Genomic DNA, 23165 nt, shown 5'->3' with positions numbered 1-23165 from the left:
TTAAATGTTCTTCATGGAGGGGGATGCGCATGCTCGACAAACCGTGATGGCTGCTTAATATCGACGGTCCGCCTCAGATGTCCGTTTTTCTAAATTATTTTTCCCTACCAAGTTTCTAGCCGAGTTTCAAGTACTTCCCTTGTTCTAGGGACATTCCAAATGGCATCCAAACAGGAATTAATTCACTCACCTGCTAAGAAAAAGCCGAAAGACGTCGAGCGCCTTCATGACGCCATTGCTGAGATGCTAGACAAGCAACTGAGCACCATAAAGTTAAGCATGACAGCGATTGTTCGTGAGAAGATATCGACTATTTCTACGCATATGGATTCGTTGGAAATGGATGTAAAATCGTTCAGCGACAGATTTGACTACATGCAGGCCACGGTCTGAGATGTCAAAAAGGAATCGATTGCCAGAAAGTCCCACCTAGAAGAGCTTCAGGAGAAGTTATCTCTGTACGAAGACAAGTCTAGACAAAATAATCTAAGGCTGGTGGGCCTGCACGAAGGAGCTGAAGGAGGGAATGTAATCCAGTTCTTGCAGACCCACATTCCGAAGTAGATTCCGGCCCTACAAGGGAAGACGATTGAGATTGAACGTGCACACCGTTTGTACGCGAACGAGGATTCTTCCAGGAAAAAAGCACACACTTTGATCTTTAAGCTCCTCCGTTACAACGAGCGACAAGCGATCCTGCAGGGGTAACTTACGGTTCTTTCCAGACTTCAGCAAGGGAACGTCTCAAAAAAGGAAAGACATGGCTGAAGGAAGAAAACGTCTCCAACAACTAGGCATTGAGTCATTCCTGCTCTATCCTGCACTAGTCAAAGTGCGAAATGGCCAGGAGCAGTTGCTTTTCAAATCCCCGGGAGACCTTGAGAGGTTCGTCACGTCGCTAGGCGCCACTACGGAGACAGATACCGCCTCATCTGCCGAGATGTCTAAGGACTAAACACAGCCTTTTTGGTTTCTGTGATAGCTTTTTAAGTTGGGATATAAGTTTGGGTATTGCTGTGATGGACATCCGGATGAGCGGGACGCTGGTATCTGAGTATATCCACATAGTTCGAGTGCATGGCCTCAAATAGTTTTACTTTCCAGGCAGGTAAGAGGGTGTGTTTTACCTCTCTGCATGCTGCCTACAGTAGTATCTTATTTGGTTCTTTGGTTAGTTTAACCATTACATTGTTAGAAATACCAGTACAAATATGCAGTATTTGTTTGTAATATTATTTATGTGTTTCGAAGGGTGGGCTTATTGTTGATGTGTATGGTCACCATGGTTACCTTTGCCTCTTGTTTGTTTATACCGTGACTATTCCAGGATGAGGGTTTTTAATGTGATATCGTGGAATGTCAATGTTTGAATTCTCCCATAAAAGATCAAAATGCCTAGATTATTTACATCGCAAGCGAGCTGACATAGATAGCCCTTATACAAGAATCCCACCTCAAAGGGATAGTTCACCCAAAAATGAAAATGTGATGTTTATCTGCTTACCCCCAGGGCATCCAAGATGTAAGTGACTTTGTTTCTTCAGTAGAACACAAATGATGATTTTTAACTCGAACCGTTGCCGTCTGTCAGTCTTATAATGCGTGTCAATGGTAACACAATTTATAAGAGTCAAAAAATATGCATAGACAAATCCAAATTAAACCCTGCGGCTCATGACAGCACATTGATGTCCTAAGACACGAAATGGTCGGTTTGTGCGAGAAACCGAACAGTATTTATATAATTTTTTACCTCTAATACACCACTATGTCCAACTGGGTTCAACACTCAGTTAGTGAGGTCTGATCGCACTCTGACAACGGAAGTGATCTCTCACACTCATTGAAGTATAAGCGTGAGACATCACTGCCACTGTCAGAGTGCGATCAGACCTCACTAACCGAGAGCTGAACGCAGTTGGTCTATGCATATTTTTTGACTCTTATAAATTGTTACCATTGACGCGCATTATAAAACTGACAGACGGCAACGGTTCGAGTTAAAAATCATCATTTGTGTTCTACTGAAGAAACAAAGTCACCTACATCTTGGATGCCCTGGGGGTAAGCAAATAAACATAAAATTTTCGTTTTTGGGTGAACTATCCCTTTAAGGTCTCCGACGCAACTCGGTGCCAGAATAGACATTATAAATTGATAGCTTCCTTGTCTCATAATAGTGCTTCAAGAGGAGTTGTTAAACTTCAGAACAGAAGATTCCCATTTTTAATAGAGAAAACGGGAGGGGATAAAAATGGGTGGTTTATATATGCCTCAGGATCATGGAATAATTTAAAAATTGTTTTTTTCCTGTTTATTCCCCTAATAAATATGACGCAGATTTCTTCCCAGCCCTTACCAAATTCCTCCTTAGTTTTACTGATTACTATTTGGTTGTTGGCATGGACACTAATGCAGTTTGTAATCCCTTAATTGATAGATCTTTTTCTACTGTACATGGGGATCAGGCTTCTCAGTCATTGAATGATCTTATTGTGGATAATGACTTGTGTGATATCTGGAGAGTAAAGAATGAGAACTGTAGGGATTATACATTTTACTCTGCACGTAATAAATCATTTTCCAGGTTAGATTATATTTTAATTTCTAAATACCTTACTCAATGTGTAAACCACACTAATATCCAACCCATTCTGATCTCAGATCACTCCGCTATAGTTTGTAATCTGTCTTCTCCGATTATACCTTAAAGTCCAAAAAGATGCCGTTTTAATACAACCCTTTTGCAAAACGAAGACTTTGTTGAACAGCTATGTTCCAATTTGACTTTGTTTCTTAAGGAAAACACACGCTCATTTACATCACACGCACAAATACTATGGTAAATAACTAAATGCTTTTTGAGAGGAAACTGTATTTCTTTTGCTTCTTATATAAATAAATCCAGAGCAAAAGAAATATCTCACCTTGAGGACCAGATTAAATTATTAGAGAAGGATCTTAAAAAAACTTTTACAGAAGAGTAGGATTTTAGGGAATTTAAGAACTGATAATAAAGCAATTTTACTAAAAAGGGCAGAATTTCTCGTACACTGTACTAAACAAAGCCCAAAACGAGCATCTCTACAGATCAGAGGTGGGAATGGACGAACAACCTGGTATTAAATTTTTGTCAAAACTAAATCTCTCTCACCTAAACGATGAGCAACAGACTTTTCTCGATTCTCCAATAGATTTGAAAGAACTAAAGGAGGCTTTAGAGTCAATGAATAAAGGTAAGGCATGGTTTACCCCCGGAGCTGTACTTGGTGCTATGGGATCTAATTGGACCACTTCTCGACTCTATAAATTTTGCGATAGATACAGGTAATTTCCACAGAGATCAGAATACTGCCCTTATCTCTCTGGTTCTGAAAAAAGGGAAGAACCCCCTTTGCTGTTCAAGCTACAGACCGATTGCATTAATTGGTACGGATGCTAAGGTATATGTTAAAGTTCTAGCCCATTGTTTAGGAACAGTTGCCAGTTCCTTAATTTCCCATGACCACACAGGATTTCTCACAGGATGTTTTTCTATGGATAACGTAAGACGCCTTTTGAACATTATTGGCTCATCCGACTGTCAAACGAACAACGTGCTATCCTCTCACTAGATGCTGAGAAAGCCTTCGACCGGGTTGAATGGCGATACCTATGGTCTGTTGTAACTCGATTCGGTTTTGGTTCTCTTTTTATTCACGTGGTCCAGACTCTCTATACTAACTCTTCCGCACAGGTATCTACAGGTTTATGCTGCTCAACCGCTTTTCACTTGAAGAGAGGCACGAGACAGGGTTGCCCATTGTCGCCATTGCTATTTGCAATATCATTAGAGCCTTTGGCACATAATCTCCCCTATAACTATAGGCTGTTCCAAACATTATATTTCTCTCTTTGCGGACGATATCTTGCTGTATATATCTAACCTTTCAACTTCTCTCTCTCTCAATGTCTTAAAATATTTAAAGATTTTAGCAATGTCAGTGGTTACAAAATTAACTGGGAAAAATCTGTATTAATGCCCCTATCTGCATCGGCTGATACTGCATTAGTGTCCACCCTGATTCCAATTAGTAAGACTTTTAAATATTTAGGAATTCAGATCTTTCCCACACTGCAGGCTGTTGTCAAGCAAAATTATATCTCTTTATTCACTGCTATTAGACAAGACCTACAGAGATGGGATGCTCTTCTAGTTTCACCACAAGGCAGGATCGCAATCATCAAAATGAATATCCTTCCTAGACTTCTATTTTTTTTCCATGATCCCTTTTTCTCCTTATAGAATCTTTTTTAAAGAAATAAACTCCTTGATAACAAAATTCATTTGGAGCAAGAAACGCCCAAGAATTAAACTCAAAATGCTACAGAGAAGGCCTGACAAAGGAGTTTTAGCACTTCCAAACTTCCAGCTGTATTTCTGGGCATGTCAGCTGCGCTCTCTCAAGATTTTGTTAGAGACTGATACAAAGATCGCTTGGCGTGATATGGAAGCATCGGCAGTGCTTCTGCATTGGCTTCAGGATGTGTTATTTACAGGTTTACCAAAGAAAGCCCAGAAGTTTGGTAACACAATCATGGGCAATTCTCTTAAGATTTGGCGTGATGTCTGCAATTTTATGGGAAGTTTTATTAAGTTTATAACTGATTCCCCGATTTGGCATAATCATCACTTGCAATCTGGAAACAAACCCTTTGTTTTCAAGCCATGGTCTGATCAAGGTGTACATGTTCTGGGTGATATATTCAACAATCACGGATTAAGGTCCTTTCAAGATCTGAAAGACTGCTATAATCTTCCTGGTCATTCCTACTTTCTGTATTTAAGGTTGAGAAGCGCAATGCGTGCATATGGCGTACCGTGGAACTGTAACCTGAACTCTCATCCTCTGTTGGATTGTGTGAATTTTTCTCAGGCACGAGGGGCAGTGTCATTCATTTATAACAGATTACTCGAGCAGCGAGATAATCTGTTATTATTTATTATTGTTATTTATTTATTTTTTACATATGCAAACCCTGGTTTTGTATATAGTTAAGTTGTGTCACACATGTTGACCATGTTGTTCTATTCTGCAATAAAAAAATAATCACAAAAGGTTCTTCATGGAACCATTGATTCCAATAAACAATCTTTATTTTTAAGACTGTAATGTGTATCTGAATGAGGGTTTAAAATCCCTCACAGCTGCATTGTGCGTCTTGACTAGTTCAGGTCCACTCTTCTCCATTTTCCTTCATAACAGAACTCAATTCTGTGTTGGAATTGAACATTTTGTATTGTCTCTGATAAATAGCTCTGATAAACACCTCAAACAAAATACATTTCTGGACAAGCTTTCAGTAAAATCCCGTAGCGCAAATTCTCCATGTTGTCTTTCATGTAGATTTCTTATCACATGAAAGAGAATTTTATATTTAAGATTTTGCTGTAAACATTATGTAATGCTCTGTTATTCTTGTGCAGGCCAGCATCAGAGAAATAAACATGAAGAGCACATATGACTTCAGGCTTTAGTATCTCCATTATTCATAGCTATTTACTGTATGTGAACTCCAGTTTCTTTTAATAATAATGTTTATGATAACAAATGTTTTAGTGTCACTTTGCTGGTATTTGTCATTCCCTGTGATTAAAGTTATTTCTTACTTTCATGATTTTTTTCATTTTTGCTTCTGTAAACAGTTTTGTTGAAGGCTATATCTTTACATATTTTGGTTTAGATTTACAGTTTGGTCTGAGTATAACGGAGTATAACACGCTGCAATGTTGGTCATTTCTGCACACAGAGGTGCTTGAATCTTTTACAGCATGTCTGGAACTAAATTTGCACTAAAGGAAGGGATATGCTTCAGATCGTCACACCAGGCCAGGCTGGCATGAACTGCAATGTTTTTATGCAGGACTAAAGTGCTGCCTGACATCAAATTTTCAGAGGAATTTTAATGTTGGACGGTCATGTGAGAGAACAGAGCGTTCTCCTCGCAAAGTGATTCTGATGTCCAATCGCTTTCGCACTTTTTTTTTTTGTCATCTTGGCTCAGCTCACCTGCTCCAAATTTAGAACAAAACTGTTTGCAGAATTATATTTTGTGCAATTAGTACTGTAAAGAGTGTGAAGACTATGAAATGAATACCAGCACTCATTGTTTTAGAATGCAGCATCCAATTAACAATGCTGTGTGCCAAATAGTATAAAATAACTCAGTGGTCTGTTTAAAAGCCTTGTGATAAATGATCTTATGCTGTTAAAACAGTGTGTGTGTGTGTGTGTGTGTGTGTGTGTGTGTGTGTGTGTGTGTGTGTGTGTGTGTGTGTGTGTGTGTGTGTGTGTGTGTGTGTGTGTATACATATATATCAGTGGCGTAGCCAGAATTTTATTTTTGGGGGGGGCCATCTAAAAATGAGGGGGCCGCTATATATATATATATATATATATATATATATATATATATATATATATATATATATATATATATACAATGATAATATACAATATATGTACAATGACACTAATAATTATTAATTTCTAAAAGAAATGCAAAATCAATCGGTAGTTATTAATAGAATAACGAGACGCAAACTTTTTACATTCAATCGTGTTTGGTCCCATTTATTTTTTATCACAGTGCATACTACATATACAAACTTTTACTCTCAAAGTGCACACATTTGTAGAAATATGTTTACCTCAGATTTCATTAGATAGAATTTATAGAACATGTACGCAGGGTTTCATAAATACAGGGGTCATAAAATGTAGTTTGCTAGGGGGGTACGGGGGCATGTTCCCCCGAGAAAATTTAGATTTCCCTGGTGTACATATGTGCATTTTTAAGACGTTAAGACCAACAAATTGGATAACAAGCTTTAATACCATGTCAACAAATACATGCATGCATGCACAGTTTTGAGGCAGCTTTAAGCGCATGTTTGGCAATTTCATTTTCAAACAACAGTCATTGCTCGTAGTAGCCTATTGCGCTTTATTTTAGCTATAATAAAGTAATTATGCAGCGCACGCCGGCGCATTTGCGCATGCAATTCTTGAGTGCGTGCCACGAGCACAGTATAATGACTGATTGGACAGTCGTGTTATTTTTTCTGAGTTTTACTGACATAGCCTGACAACATCTCATCTGACCGCAGTTCACTGTTGTTCAACTGAAGCTCACTCGTCGTCACCTGCACCTTTTCCGCGCTTGTTTGACTTGCGCCTGGCGCTGAGGCGAAGTCGGAATGCACGTCTGGGAGGTTTCCCGTTTGTTGTGGTGGTAAAAAAACAGTTTTATATAAATGCAGCGTTTTACTTGGCAATGTTTAAAAAAAAAACGATTTTTATATGCTCTGTTGGTGGTTTGGGGAGTAGCATCACCCGGGAGGGATATTTTTTTTTATCCCCACCTGGGATAAAAAATATTTCAGCAGAGGCAGGGATACATAGACCAGACCATAAACCATTTATAAATTAATTTTAAACAATAAAATATTTTGTCAGAACCTAAAGTACATTATCCCTACATATTGTTTTGTTTGATTGTGTAATTTGCTTTTTGAATCGTGGAAAAACCGTTATTTATCTAAAAAAATACAGATTATCCAGACTCATGACCATGTTGATTACACTCATGCTGATATTGTACTATTTGATGATCAGAAGTGGTTCGCTAAATATAATAATTCAATAAGCATTTAGGCTACAATAAGCACAACTTTTAATATATAACTTTAAAAATATATATATTAAATAGATAATAAAAATATCTAGATAGCTGGCTGACTAAAGTAGGCTAAGTTTGAAAATGATATCATATACATGGAGTTATTATATAAAAAGATACTTAATTTCTTTACAATTTATTTGTGTTGTTTTAACAGTCAGTTATGTAAGTTTGATGGTTAATAGCTTCTAGCAACATTAAATCCAGGAGAGAAGACAATTCTAGAGAAAAAGCATGTTTGATTTACATAACACAGTTTGAGCGCGCACGCAATATCTGAGCGAGAGCAAATAACACCACTGAAACTGCCTCAAATTAACTATAATGACGAGAAGAAAGCTGTGTGCGCTGCAGTCAGAGGTTCTTGATTCTCTAACGACTTTTTATTGGTTAAAACGAATGGAGAGTTAGGAGCCCAAGCACCCACCGGATTTCACTGCATTGAGATGCGCGTCCTGGAAAGGGGAAGCCTCGGGTGCAGCTTCACATTGTCACTCACTGCATAATAACGGACTCTCACGCGCAAAGATAATAACAGCAGAAGCTACGCGCAACACATGAAATAATCAAACCAATAAGTCTAAAAACAGCTGTTGCATTTTACCGCGCAGTATATGCATCAGTGTAACAAATCAACATAAAAAAATAAAAAAATCGCTCAGAAATCTGGGGGGGCCTGCATGATAATGAGGGGGCCTAGGCCCCCTCAGGCCCCCCCGTGGCTATGCCACTGATATATATATATATATATACAGTATTCAACATTTGAAGTGGATCAAAAAAGTTCATCAAAGTTGTCCTAAGAACTAAGCTGTCTTAAGAAGAAGGTTTTAGGACAACTTTGATGAAAGGTTTTGATCCACTTCAAATGTTGACTACTACTATATATATATATATATATATATATATATATATATATATATATATATATATATATATATATATATATATATATATATGAAAACATTACTTTTTATCTTTTGTATTTTTTTTTTGTTCAAATATGAAGAAACATTTTCAATTTAACATTTACATATGTAGTAAAATACAAGTAATATACAGTACCAATACCAAAAATAATTTCAATTAGATTATATGTAACACTTTATTTCAAAAGTCCACTTTAGACATTCTGCGTGCTAACTATAAGTAATTTTGCAATTATATGTCAATTAACTCTCATTAGAGTATTAGTAGACTGTCTACTTAGTACAGTGGTACAGGGTTGAAGTCAACACCCGTAAGATTAATTCTCCACTGGTTTCTTCGATTTTCCTATGGGGGAAGTTAAAACCCTAACCTACCAGTCTACTAATACTCTGAGAATTAGTTGACATGTGGTAGCAAAGTGTAACCATATTTTACAAACTATCTTTATTTTGCTTTTTTTTCCCCAGGGCATCAGCAGCTTGTTCAGTTCTCTGAAGGTAGTTCGACTGCTTCGATTGGGTCGTGTTGCACGTAAACTGGACCACTATCTGGAGTACGGCGCAGCTGTGCTCGTATTGCTGGTCTGTGTGTTTGGATTGGTGGCCCACTGGCTTGCCTGCATATGGTACAGCATTGGAGATTATGAGGTCATCGATGAACAAACCAACACCATCAAGACTGACAGCTGGCTCTACCAATTAGCCACCAGCATTGGATCCCCGTACCGGTTCAATGCCAGTGGGACTGGCCAATGGGAGGGCGGTCCTGGGAAAGACTCTCTGTATATAACGTCACTGTATTTCACCATGACCAGCCTGACCACCATTGGCTTTGGAAACATTGCACCAACTACAGATGGAGAGAAGATCTTCTCTGTGGCCATGATGATGGTTGGATGTGAGTGATTGTCTTCTTTAATGTCTTCTTTCTTAGAACAAAATGATCAGTTGAGATAGATTACCTGATAATCAGATCTCCCAAAGTAAATATTAATACCAGGTTAAACAGGGTCTCTTTTCTTCTCTTTTCTTGCTTGCTTTACTCTTTTTCTGTTTATTCTCTCCTCTGTCAGAGTTACTCAGACTAATCTCATCTGGCCCCCTCTATCCTCCAGACAGCAGTGCTTTGCTTCTAGTACATCTCCTTCAGAAAAAAACTCAGAGACAGTAATAGAGAGAGATGGGTGGAGAGAGGGACATATAACTGGCCAGAATGAAGGAACGAGGCCAGTCGTTGCTAATGTCCTTCTCCAGATTTGTGTGTGCCGTGAGGAGTCACTCTGGAGACTAAACAGATATGCAGTCATAATTATCTGCATGTGTGATTGCTGAACCGCACAAACATATAGCAACCCTGCTCACTGACCCCCGGCATGCACTGACTCTTGGGGGCCTCATACAACCATGTTTTCAGCAGGCTTTTTTAAATTTACAGTTTTTCTTTAGTGTGCAAGAAAACCATAAAAACACATAATCGCCAGGACGTGAAGCCGGTGGTTGCCTTCGTGAAGTGCATTCAAATCGCACTCATGCATACGTAGGTAAGGGAGAGTCCACGGCTATCTGTGCATTAAGCGGTTTGATTGCACTCCTCAGAGACAAAGTACTGTCCGATGTGAAGTGGGTGGTTCCCTCTGCGGAGTACATTCAAATTGTTTAATGCACAGCTAGCCATGGATTATCCCGCTTATACCATGGTTATTTGCCAGCATTGACAATTTAAAGCTGTGATTGATGTTTGCAGTGTAATATTTGACTGGAAGGGTCAAAAAATCAGACAGAGATAAAGTAGTGCGTAAAATTACATTTATTAGTCATGGGGAAGCATTGGCAACAAGTTTTCTGTGCTTCTGAATGTTTCTGCATGTGCGCAGCTTGATCTCCGATCTCTGTGTGCGAGTGACGTGTGTGTGCTTCAGTGAAAACAGCGCATTAATACAGAACGGTGATTAAACTGACTGAACTGCCTGTGCATTAAACTTTTAAGCGTTTTATTGCACACTTTCCATCCAATCAGAATCAAGTACTCAGACAGACCATATATATTGTATACTTACCATATATATACATACCATATACAGTGCTCAGCGTAAATTGCTAGTCACTTTTGCTACAGTATTCTGAATGATAAGTAAAGCTTTGCTGATCTTCTTGTAGCCTTCACCTTTCTGGTGTAAAGAAATTATTTTCTTTCTCAGGTCTTGTGACATTTCTCTTCCATGTGGTGCCATTGCTGACAGCATGAAATGGGAAGGGGTTTTAACACCCTTTTATAGTCAAATGCTGGACACCTGTGTAATGAATAATTAGACTCACCTGTGGTTGAATTCTTGTTAAATTAGACATTTGTAGTCTAAAATTTAGCTTTGCTCGAGACTTTCAGTGGGGTGTACTCATTTTTGCACCACATTAATTTGAGTAAAACTGAAAAATGTGTAATCTAAGTTATATTATTAACCTTACTTTCATGTTATAAGTTAAACAGATGTTATATTAAACTTAGTCAACATTTTGGAAATTGTTTTTGTGTTCATTGAGATATTGTTTAAAATGTTACTTTTCAAAGGGGGTGTACTCATTTACGCTGAGCACTGTATATTGACTTTCTAATCATCAAAGAATCCTGAAAATAAAGTATCACAGTTTCCACAAAATATTAAGCACAACTGTTTTCAACAATGACAATAAGTTATTCTTGAGCACTAAATCAGCATATTAGAATGGTTTCTAAAGGATCATGTGACACTGAAGACTGGAGTAATGATGCTGAAAATTCAGCTTTGCCATCAAAGCAATACATTACATTTTAAAATATATATAAAAAATAGAAAAGTTATTTTAATTTATAATATTTCACAATATTGTTTTACTTGTTTTACTGTATTTTTGATCAAATAAATTCAGCCTTGGTGAGCGTTAGGCCACGTACACACTGTAAGTTTCAGGAGTGACAACCACATTTAAATGCGTGAGTGAAAGTGTATATGGAACACGACTCACTCTTGAAAATCAGATGATTGACAGCTTGGAAACCATAGCGACGTCCTGGCGTCTCTCGTGTTTGGTATCTACTAATGACCAAAGTAATATTACAGTGACAACACTCATTATTTTCAGCAATTTAACTAAACACAGTCGATGGAGGCGTCCTGTTTTGTATATGCTTGCACAGCCTGTTTCACACAGAGCGTGCACTTTTTATGTTGCTATGGTCACATTATAAGAGTTTTTGGGCTTGTTGTTTAAGCTCGTCTCATAAAGCGAACGGGTTTATGAAGTTTTTAAAGTTGAGCAGACATGAATTGTGATATTTTGGTCTTGTTTTCAGCATAAAGCATTTGGATTTATTTCAGTTTATTATGAGCTTGTTCTTGGTCGCTGATTTTACTAGCAAGATCTGGCAACTAGAATGAGTCAAGGCTCATGCTTTACCTGTGATTCAGCATACAGAAGGGAGACATCTCCGATGATCGTTAAAAAACGTCATTAACAACTAATGTTAGCTGTTCAGTTCAGTTCCATACACATTGCATAGAATTTCTGTAAACGTGATTGTCACTCCCGTATTTTACTGAACTGTGTACGTGGCCTTAGAGACTTAAACTAAAATAAATATAAAAATAAAATTAAAATAACTAAACTTTTGAATGCTAATGTACAGAAGAGGATTAGGGCCAAGCAATAATAAAAAAATAAAACCATCTCGAGATTAAAGTTGTTAAATTTCAAGAAAAAACTCGTTAAATTTTGAGAAAAAAGTCGAGATAAAATGTTGAGAATAAAGTCATTAAATTATGAGAATAAAGTCATTAAATTACGAGAAAAAGTCGTTAAATTATGAGAACAAATTCGTAATTTAACGAATTTGTTCTCATAATTTAATGATTTTTTTTTCATAATTTAATGACTTTATTCTCAACATTTTATCTCGACTTTTTTCTCGAAATTTAACGACATTTTTCTCATAATTTAACGAATTTGTTCTTGTAATTTAACAACTTTTTTCCTCGTAATTTAATGACTTTTTTCTCAACATTTTATCTCGACTTTTTTCTCGAAATTTAACGAGTTTTTTTCTCGTAATTTAACGAGTTTATTCTCAACATTTTATCTCGACTTTTTTCTCGAAATTTAACTACTTTAATCTCGAGATGGTTTTATTTTTTTTATTATTGCTTGGCCCTAATCCTCTTCCGTACTAATGTGTGTATATTTTATAATAGTTATTATTTGTATTATATAATTTAGACTTATATATTATATTATATTATGTGCAGAAATATGATTACTTGTGGCTTACATGCATTTTTGACTCAAATATGACTTGCCTCCCACTCATCATCTTCATTTCCTTTCTTTTGTAAAAAAAACCAAAAAAAAAAAAAACCCTTAGATCTGTGAGGCAAAAGGTATTTTCTTGCTTTTGACCTAGACAGCGGTTTCCCTGACCTGTAATATTCTCTAACATCATCACTCAGGTGGAGGAGTCATTTTAAAAGCTCATTACACTAATGGGTCATTGTGAACCTTTGAGAGGATGCTCAAATGAGCTCTGTTGATGCCGGTTTGGTTTCTGACGCATGAAATGGAACAGCAAGACACAGCTTTCAGTGTGACACAAGCAGTGTGATACCAGCAAATACTTATGTCAGAATAAAATAAGAACAATGGATTTTTCCCGTAATTATATTAATGCCAGAGTAAGGCCAGAAACGAGTATGTTTTGGGCCTAAAGCATTTTAACAGGGCTCTGTTGATCTGCTCATGATGTTGTAAGGTCTTCAGAACACATTGGTTTGATCAAGGGGAGATGATCATACACGCCCAATAAAAACAGCAGTACACAATTAATGGAGAGAATAATTGTAGTTAGCTGTTCTGCCGACTCTTTGACGAGGCCCGTACACAGCGCAGAGCCCCATTCTCTCTTTCTCTGTCTGTAATTATCTGAATGCATTGTTTTCATCTCCAGATCCTTCAGTCAAGATTTTTTTCTCTTTTGTTTCCATGTTTCTCTAAAGATCTTAATCTCCTGTCTTCCTCTATCTTTCTTTATTCCTGTCTTGCCCACATCTCTGTCTGTCTCTGTGGTGGTGAGGTCCTATAAGGCCTCATTATGTGTTGTGGTTTCTACAGGCTCCCCCGAGACTCTCCCTCATGCACCATCCGTGCCATTTGCTCTACAACTTTCTCTATTTCTGCCCTGAAGTTACACCTGGATATAAAGTTTAAAATCTCACTGGGTGATGTGAGGTGGGATATGGTTGTATTGTACTCAAAAATGTCAGATAAATCCCTCATGATGTGATTAGTTTTTAATGTTTTTATTTATGCCGAACTGTTTAAAACAAGCAGATTTTAATGATAACAAGTCACTGTGAGGAACTGTCACATCCAGTTAGGGCTGGAAAATATATCAAATATTCATGATACACTATATTGCCAAAAGTTTTGGGATGCCTGTCTTTACATGCATATGAACTTTAATGACATCCCATTCTTAATCCGTAGGGTTTAATATGGAGTTGACCCACCCTTTGCAGCTATGACAGCCTCAACTCTCTGGGAAGGCTTTCCACAAGGTTTAGGAGTGATTATGGGAATTTTTGATCATTCTTCTAGAAGCTCATTTGTGAGGTCAGGCACTGATGTTGGCAAGAAGGACTGGCTCGCAGTCTCCGTTCTAATTCATCCCAAAGGTGTTCTATCGGGTTGAGGTCAGGACTCTGTGCAGGCCAGTCAAGTTCCTCCACACCAAACTCACTCATCCATGCAGTCACAATGCAGTCAGGCAAGTACCGTTCTCCTGGCAACCGCCAAACCCAGACTCCATTGGATTGCCAGACAGAGAAGCGTGATTGGTCACTCCAGAGAACACGTCTCTACTGCTCTAGAGTCCAGTAACAGCGTGCTTTACACCACTGTATCCGACGCTTTGCATTGCACTTGGTGATGTAAGGCTTGGATGCAGCTGCTCGGCCATGGAAATCCATTCCATGAAGCTCTCTATGCACTGTTCTTAAGCTAATCTGAAGGCCACATGAAGTTTGGAGGTCTGTAGCTATTGATTCTGCAGAAAGTTGGCGACTATTGCGCGCTGTGCACCTCAGCATGCGTTGACCCCTCTCTGTGATTTTTCGTGGCCTACCACTTTGTGGCTGAGTTGCTGTTGTTCCCAATTGCTTCCACTTTGTTATGATACCACTAACAGTTGACCGTGGAATATTTAGTAGTGAGGAAATTTCACGAATGGACTTATTGCACAGGTGGAAACCTATCACGGTACCACGCTTGAATTCACTGGGCTCCTGAGAGTGACCCATTCTTTCACAAATGGTTGTAGAAGCAGTCTGCATGCCTACGTGCTTGATTTTATACACCTGTGGCCATGGAAGTGATTGGAACACCTGAATTCAATGATTTGGAGGGGTGTCCCAATACTTTTGGCAATATAGTGTATCTTGCAGGCGAGTTAATCTGATGTTTTTTCTGCACATTATATTGGCCATTAAAGAGTTATTAGACTTTTTTCAGTGCATTTCTTTTATGACAGTGTTAAGATATGCTTTAATAGCATAGCATTAATTTAAAAATTCAGTAGCAAAAATGGCATTAGAGTTGCTAAGTTCAGTTCAGTTCTCGAGTTTGATCAAACATCTTGTTTCACCAAACTGATTCATACAATTACTGAGTTCACCTTAAATGTGTTAATGTGTAATTCTTTCTTTTTAAATGACATTCTTATATGTTTTGTGTATTTATGAGGTTAATATTTTGGTCACAGTTGTGTGTGAGGTTTCTTTGATTATAATTACTTTCTCTCAGTATAGGCGAGTCAGATGGCTGATACACAAAACAGAATCAGAAAGACACTGAGAAGAAATCCCCCTAAAACTCACTCTCCTCAGCCTTCCCATCTGCCTCCTGTTTTCCCTCTTTCCCCCTATCTGTTTTTTTCTCTTTTAACTTGGCCATTTCTTTGGCTTTTCATCATCCATTTTTATCTCATCATATTCCATCTATTTCTCTTTCTTCTCTGTTCCCGCTCTTCTCTTATTGGTTGTGAGTGGAAGTATTTGGAAAGCTATTTCAGGGAAGGTTGCCATAGAGATGAGGACCGGAGATACCGTGGTAACACGTGAGAAAGGCAATAAAAACTGGAGCAGAAGTTTACATTGTGTACTTACAGAGAAATGTCTGACTTCGATCTACAAGGATTTACAGATCACCACTCTCATAACTAGTCTAAATATAATAAAGGTATCATTCTGGATTAGGACTTAAAGGGTTAGTTCACCCAAAAATGAAAATTCTGTCATTAATTACCCTCATGTTGTTCTGAACCCGTAAGACTTTAGTTCATCTTCAGAACACAAATGAAGATCTTTTTGATGAAATCTGAGAGATTTCTCTCCCTCCATAGACAGCTACGCAACTGACACTTTGATGCTTCAAAACGTTCATAAAGAGATCGTAAAACTAATCCATATGAATTGAACGGTTTAGTCCAAATTTTCTGAAGAGACTCAATAACTTTATATAATGAACAGATATAATTTAGGCTTTTATTCACATATAAACAAACATTGATCAGCCAACATAAACAGAAGTTGAACCGAACGTGACATGTGAGAACAAACCTCTTGCGGAAGCTCAAACATGCTTTTAAGGTAAATACATAATTTGTCCAGTATATGTTATTTGGAAATTAATTCTTATTAAGTGACATTTGAAAACACTCAATGTTGTAATTGTGCATATTATGAAATATTTGACACAACAATTACCGTGTGTTTTACTTAATGCAAAATGTACATTGTTACATTTTAAGAATTTAAATGTTAAAAAATACATTTGTACAAATAATTTTGGATTTTTTTGGATAATTTTGATTATTGATTGATTGATTGATGGGCATAGTGTACCCAAAAATGAAATTTCTGTCAAATGAAAATACAAAAGAGGATATCAAATGAACTGTAATTGTATATTCAACACTTTATTTAAATTTATTTATTTAAAATGGTTCAATTTTTTTCTTTTTTTCTTTTTTGATTAAAGGATTGATTTAGGTACTTATGTCTGCCCCATATTCAGACCCCCCCAAAATGAAAAATTTTGTGTAATATTCTTACAACTTGACCAGAGTTAATTTGCTTTATCATATCAAATTGGTCTGGGGTGCATTTCCCAAAGCCACCGGTGGTCGCATGTTCCGTCATTACCAATAGAGTCCAGTGGAACTTGCGACCATAGTTGGCTAACGATGGATATAGTTGGCTTTTAGGGAAATGCACCCCTGACCAGTATCTATTTGTCTTTTTCTCTCCTCTTGTCCTATAGCTCTCCTTTACGCCACCATCTTCGGTAATGTGACAACCATTTTCCAGCAGATGTATGCAAACACCAACCGTTACCACGAAATGCTGAATAACGTGCGGGATTTCCTCAAGCTCTACCAGGTGCCCAAAGGCCTCAGTGAGAGAGTGATGGACTACATCGTCTCCACGTGGTCCATGTCCAAAGGCATCGACACAGAAAAGGTGAGACTGAAACAGATGGGACGGTTGCATTATTGAAGTTTTTGATATCATTCTTAGAAAATTCTACATTTCAAAATTCATCTGTGCACAGGTGCTCTCCATCTGTCCCAAAGACATGCGGGCAGATATCTGTGTGCACCTGAACAGGAAGGTGTTCAACGAGCACCCAGCGTTTCGATTGGCCAGTGACGGATGTTTGCGCTCATTGGCTGTGGAGTTCCAAATGATACACTCCGCCCCTGGTGACCTCATCTTCCATGCGGGTGAAAGCGTGGACCTGCTCTGCTTTGTGGTGTCAGGATCATTGGAGGTCATCCAGGATGACGAGGTCATCGCTATACTGGGTTCGTATGGTAACTCTTTTTAAAAGCACTGATTAAAGCTGGGTTCACACTGTAAAATTTCGACCATGATTTAGCTGTCTGAGACAAATTTTGTGAAGAAAAAAGATTTACTCATGTAAATGCAGCTCACAGTCATCGAATGTGTCAGGGATTGATGATATAAAATCCGGACGAGTCCATTTTTAATGCGTCTTAACTACCGTACAGTCTGACATTAATAACTACTGAGATCCCACAATGAGACATGGCTTACAGCGGGGATCATGTTTGTACAGTCTGACAAGCAACAGTCATAAAGGACTATTATATATCATACAGCGTGTACCCGGTTTAATACATGCTTTGGACTTTTTGTCCATGTATTAGCATCTCTCAGTATCTGTTATTTCTTGCTGTCAGAGTTTGACTTCTAGATTAGAAATGCATTTTGGTTGTCATGGTGATGAGAAACTATTTTAAAAAGCAGGAACAGTGATTTGTGACACAACAGAATAAAACCAGCATATGCTTCTCAGAGATGAAAAATCTTTTTGACATCATTAATTTGATTTTGATTGAATCTCCAGCTATCAGACTGACTTCCATTACAAACTCCATCTCACTTTCAAACTTTCAATCAGCTGCTTCACTGAAATCGCATTAGACTGTCGCATTTTGATTCTCCCTTGAGTCGTCACAGCAACGGAACCATACAGTGGCATTAATCATTAATCTCTAATGGCAGCTAAGTTGAGGCCTTGTCTCTCCTCCAGCTCGGCAGGAGGCCTGGACCCACCGTGTCTCTGTGTGCCCAGGAGTTTGGTGGGTGTCTGGGCAGAGAAAGATGGGCTCCTGGGGAGCTGAGTTAGCGAGGTGCAGAGCTGTGCTCTACAGGAGACAAATGAAAAGAAATTAAGTCATTAGTCACATTTATCCATATGGCTCACATTTACCCAAAACAATTTTCACTGGACCGTCTTCAACAGAACTGTTGTAAACGTGCGTAAATGAAGGAAAAACATACCCAACAGTCACTTGTTTACTTAAATGGATTCTTCTCCCAAAATGGAGATTCTGGCAGAATTTACTCACCATCACCATTTTCTTTCTTCTGTGGAACACAAAAGAAGATATTTCAAAAAGTATCTCAGTATACATTAATCCGAATACATTTGAAAATGGCGTTTTCTTTTATAAGCACTCTCTTAGTGTTTTTAAGTGTTTTCCAACAGTTGCTCTTCCACACTGAAACATCAGATTACATTAAAATTTCTTACCACATATGCATAAATGTAATAAAAGATCACTAATGATGCTGAGAGACCAGACATAATAAAGATCTCGTGCTATTCTTCTGGGATGATCATTTTATTAGCAAAATATCCCACAAATTACTGTACTGGTGCGTCCAGGTCACACTCAAAATCACTATTCCATGTATAGTCTAAAACTCAGTTTCTCTCATGTTTTGCCACAGGACATCAATAATGTTAGGACTATGATGTCACTTTTTAGACCATCACGCTGGTTCTCTCTCGAAAAAAAAAAAACAATAGGATTTTCCCATAGGCTTTTAGATTATCACAAAAAATAAGCTCTGTCTTCAATAAAAGTTTATGATCCTTACACGTTTTGTCCATCAAGATAATTTTTACAGATGAACACAACTTTTATGAATTTTGAAGCCAAAATGCAGTCACCAGAAGCAAAAAGGTATAGGTATGAGCATATAAGCGAACTACACCACGATCACACGACTAAGCTTCTGACAACTCTTTCACTCTTTATCTAAAAACATTTTCCATGAAAGTTTGAGTTAGGATAGTTTATAAGAGTGCAATTATAAGCATAATGAGGTTGTAAAAGTGGACTGAGCTTAAAGGGTTAGTTCACCCAAAAATGAAAATTCTGTCATTTATTACTCGTCCTCATGCCGTTCCACACCCGTAAGACCTTCGTTAATCTTCAGAACACAAATTAAGATATTTTAGTTGAAATCAGATGGCTCCGTGAGGCCTGCATAGGGAGCAATGGACACTTCCTCTCTCAAGATCCATAAAGGTACTAAAAACATATTTAAATCAGTTCATGTGAGTACAGTGGTTCAATATTAATATTATAAAGCGACGAGAATATTTTTGGAGCGCCAAAAAAAACTAAATAACGACTTATTTAGTGATGGCCGATTTCAAAACACTGCTTCAGGAAGCATCGGAGCACAGATGAATCAGTGTGTCTAATCTGATGTTCGAAGCGCCAAAGTCACGTGATTTCAGCCGTTGGCAGTTTGACACGCGATCTGAATCATGATTCGATACGCTGATTCATTTATGCTCCGATGCTTCCTGAAGCAGTGTTTTGAAATCGGCCATCACTAAATAAGTCGTTATTTTGTTTTTTTGGTGCTCCAAAAATATTCTCGTCGCTTTATAATATTAATATTGAACAACTGAGGCCTCACGGAGCCATCAGATTTCAACTAAAATATCTTTTGTGTTCATCTAAAATATTTGTGTTCTGAAGATGAACGAAGGTCTTAAGGGTGTGGAACTACATGAGGGTGAGTAATAAATGACAGAATTTTCATTTTTGGGTGAACTAACCCTTTAACTGTTCCGTGTAATGATATGTATTTTATGTCATAGAATAAAACGTGAAAGTATCTTGAGCTTGTGTTAATCACGGACCTTATTTCAGCCATTTAACCAAAAACCCATTAAAAAAAAAAACATTGGAGCAACCGGAAGTGTACAAAAATGCGTCATAGTTCCACCACTCTATTTTCTGGAATCTTTGTAGCAGTGAAGATTGCACAAAGTAACATTTATTTCTAAAAACATGAATATCACAACGAATAGCAGGCACAACAATGCTGGTATCACCATAGATACCTATGGGTACAATATACGTCACATGACTAAACGTGCGTCATTGTTTTCAAATACCTTTGTTTTCACAGTCCACACTACATCATAAAAACAGGGCTTTCAAATTTATCCACTTCAGAGATCCTCTTCAAATGGCTCTGTTTTCGCAGGATGCCATCTCAGTGTGGATGGAAGGCCAAAACGTAGAGATAAAGTGTGTTTTGAAATGTATCCAGATTAATGTACTCTAGATGTACTTTGCAACTACCCATCATTAGAGTAATTACATTAGTCAAGTCAAGTCACCTTTATTTATATAGCGCTTTTTACAATGCAGATTGTGTCAAAACGGCTTTACAGTGATAACTGGTATATAATTTGGCTCTTAAAGAATAGTGTCAATGCAGGCAGATCAAAGCACTGTTGAATAAATGTCAAGAATACTGTTGAATATCAAATGTCAAGTCAAATGTCAAGTGTCCCCAACTAAGCAAGCCAAAGGCAACAGTGGCAAGGAACCCAAACTCCAACAGGTGACATCAGGTGGCAAATAGGTGTTAAATGGAGAAAAAAACCTTGGGAGAAACCAGGCTTAGTCGGGGGGCCAGTTCTCCTCTGGCGAACAGTGCTTTGTTACGATTCAGGTTGCTATCATAAGTCTGATAGGATCGCAACATTCAAAGTATTTATTTCAGTTCCATCCAGTTGAGGATCGTATTCATCACGCCGAGATCGTATTCATTAGAGCTTAATATCTGCTAACACTTCCCCCAACAGAAATTCTACTGACTATAAGTAACTTTGCAAGTACAGGTCAACTTACTGTATTCTACTAACCCTAACTCTAATCCTAACCTAACAGTCTATTAATAATCTATTGAGAGTTAGTTGACATGTAGTTGCAAAATTACTTATAGTTATTAGAATGTCTGAAGTGAACTATTGAAACTCATACTGGTTTGAAACAACATGACGTTGAGTAAATGATGACACATTTCACTTATGGGTAAACTATTCCTTTAAATTTGGTTTGGTTTCAGAGCCTCATTTTCCGCTGCATTTTTGCCTATTTGTATATTTCACCTACTGTACCATTCTCAACCTCTACACATACTATAAAAGTATTATAAAATATTACAGTACAGATCCTGAAGATATGGGTTTAACTGTCCCCACGTGGCAACAGGGTGCCATGGTAACACATGACTCCTTGGAGACCATGTTTGGTGGCTTCTGTCTGAGATAAACTGTGAATCCCCACAGCCTCTTCAGGGTACTATGACTGTCTTCAAACTCTCAGTGGAGCCCTTGACAGTCTCTGCAGACCAGATCTGCTGCACACAGTATGTTTGAATCAAAATAAACACCTTGACCATGTGAGAAACATATTTGGAATAAGTTAGTTGGGTAGAAATTGAGTGGTTTGCTTTGTTATAAAGATGACACCAGAACAATGCTATTCAGCAAAAGAGGATTTTTCAGTTTTGCTTTGAAAGGTTAATTAGAGCACATGTGTTCATGCATTCCAAGAAGCTGCTAATTGTGGTTTAATTGGTCTGGCATGTGCAGCCAATTAAATATGTTTTGTTACTAGATATAAGTCTTTAATTGGCAGGACAAACACCTGTGACAGATGATATCTGTGGTGAGATTATGCTGAGCTCAGCATCAAAAATATTATCCTGAAAACAAGAAACTTCTTTTTGAATCAGCCAAAAAGGTTTTTGATTTGCCCAGTTTTCTTGTGGCAACTGCATGTTCAGCACTGCTGCATTCTATGGAATCAGTGCAGGGTTGGCACTTGAAGGTTGAAGGTCTATTTTGGGTCTCTGGCGCCGAGGATCTGTGGAAAGTGATGGGAGACATCAGTGTGCTATTGATCTTCGGCATCTCAAACGAGTAGAGACAGTTACACTCCTCTCTGATAATACCACATTCATCTAATGCAGCAATTATCCATGCTTTCTTACTGCCTCTCAATGTTTCTTGGCTCTTTTACTCAGTCTCTGTCAGTTCTGAAAATAAAAGATAATTAAAGAATGATACTTGAGCCTTAAGTTTATTGACTTCCGTGCTTTACATTTATTGCCTTTCTAAATAGTTTTAATTTCCTTTTGGCCTTAAAATTTGAAGTTGGCATGAAATGGTAATCCACCCCATCTATTTTCTAAATGCATGTTATTGATCTTATTGTGAGCGATTCATCTTTCTTTCTTTTTTTTTTGAGGTTGTAATTTTCATCAGACTTCTCTTTGGTGACTTATGCTGGACTTCTTCAAAAACCCAGTCCCTCTTACAATCAATTGCTATCCCGCATTCAAATCTGCCTCCATCCAGTCAACAGTTGATGAATTGAACCAAGTCCACACCCTACGATAATCCACTTCACTCAGATATACATCACAAAATGGATGAAGAGATTTGACACTAATTCCGTTACTTTAATGCTTTCACCCAAAAATGAAAATTCAGTCATTTACTCGCTCTCATGTTGTTCCAAACTCATTTGATTTTCTTTCTTCTGTTGAACACAAAAGATATTTTAAAGAATGTCCGAGCTGCTCTTTTTTTAACAAAAGTTGGTAATTTTTGGGCTTTTGCAGAAGAAAGTCATGCAGGTTTGTAATGACATGAGGGTGTATAAATGATACCAGAATTTTTAAAGAATTATCAGTTTAATTTTCTGTCTGTTCATTAAGCAAAGTTATTAATTGGCTTTACTGAGCTTCACTCAAGAAATAAATGCATATATAATTCAGAATGAAAGAAAAGTGAGTAATC

At 37.7% G+C, this 23165-nt stretch overlaps 1 protein-coding gene across 3 annotated transcripts in view; it reads left to right on the top strand.

The window, feature by feature from the left end:
• The window catches only part of kcnh5b (potassium voltage-gated channel, subfamily H (eag-related), member 5b), a 60315-nt gene that overhangs the window by 18610 nt on the left and 18540 nt on the right, over nt 1-23165 (top strand). For all 3 annotated transcript variants that reach the window (XM_048205701.1, XM_048205703.1, XM_048205702.1), the window contains exons 8-10: nt 9120-9549; nt 16995-17194; nt 17286-17538. In XM_048205701.1, the coding sequence (XP_048061658.1) occupies nt 9120-9549; nt 16995-17194; nt 17286-17538 (883 nt within the window). The remainder of the gene's footprint in view (nt 1-9119; nt 9550-16994; nt 17195-17285; nt 17539-23165) is intronic.

Source organism: Megalobrama amblycephala, linkage group LG10, assembly GCF_018812025.1.
Source record: "Megalobrama amblycephala isolate DHTTF-2021 linkage group LG10, ASM1881202v1, whole genome shotgun sequence".
Classification (NCBI taxonomy): Eukaryota; Metazoa; Chordata; class Actinopteri; order Cypriniformes; family Xenocyprididae; genus Megalobrama; species Megalobrama amblycephala.
The sequence above is the reverse complement of the archived record's forward strand: the minus strand, read 5'-3'. Positions and strand labels throughout refer to the sequence as shown.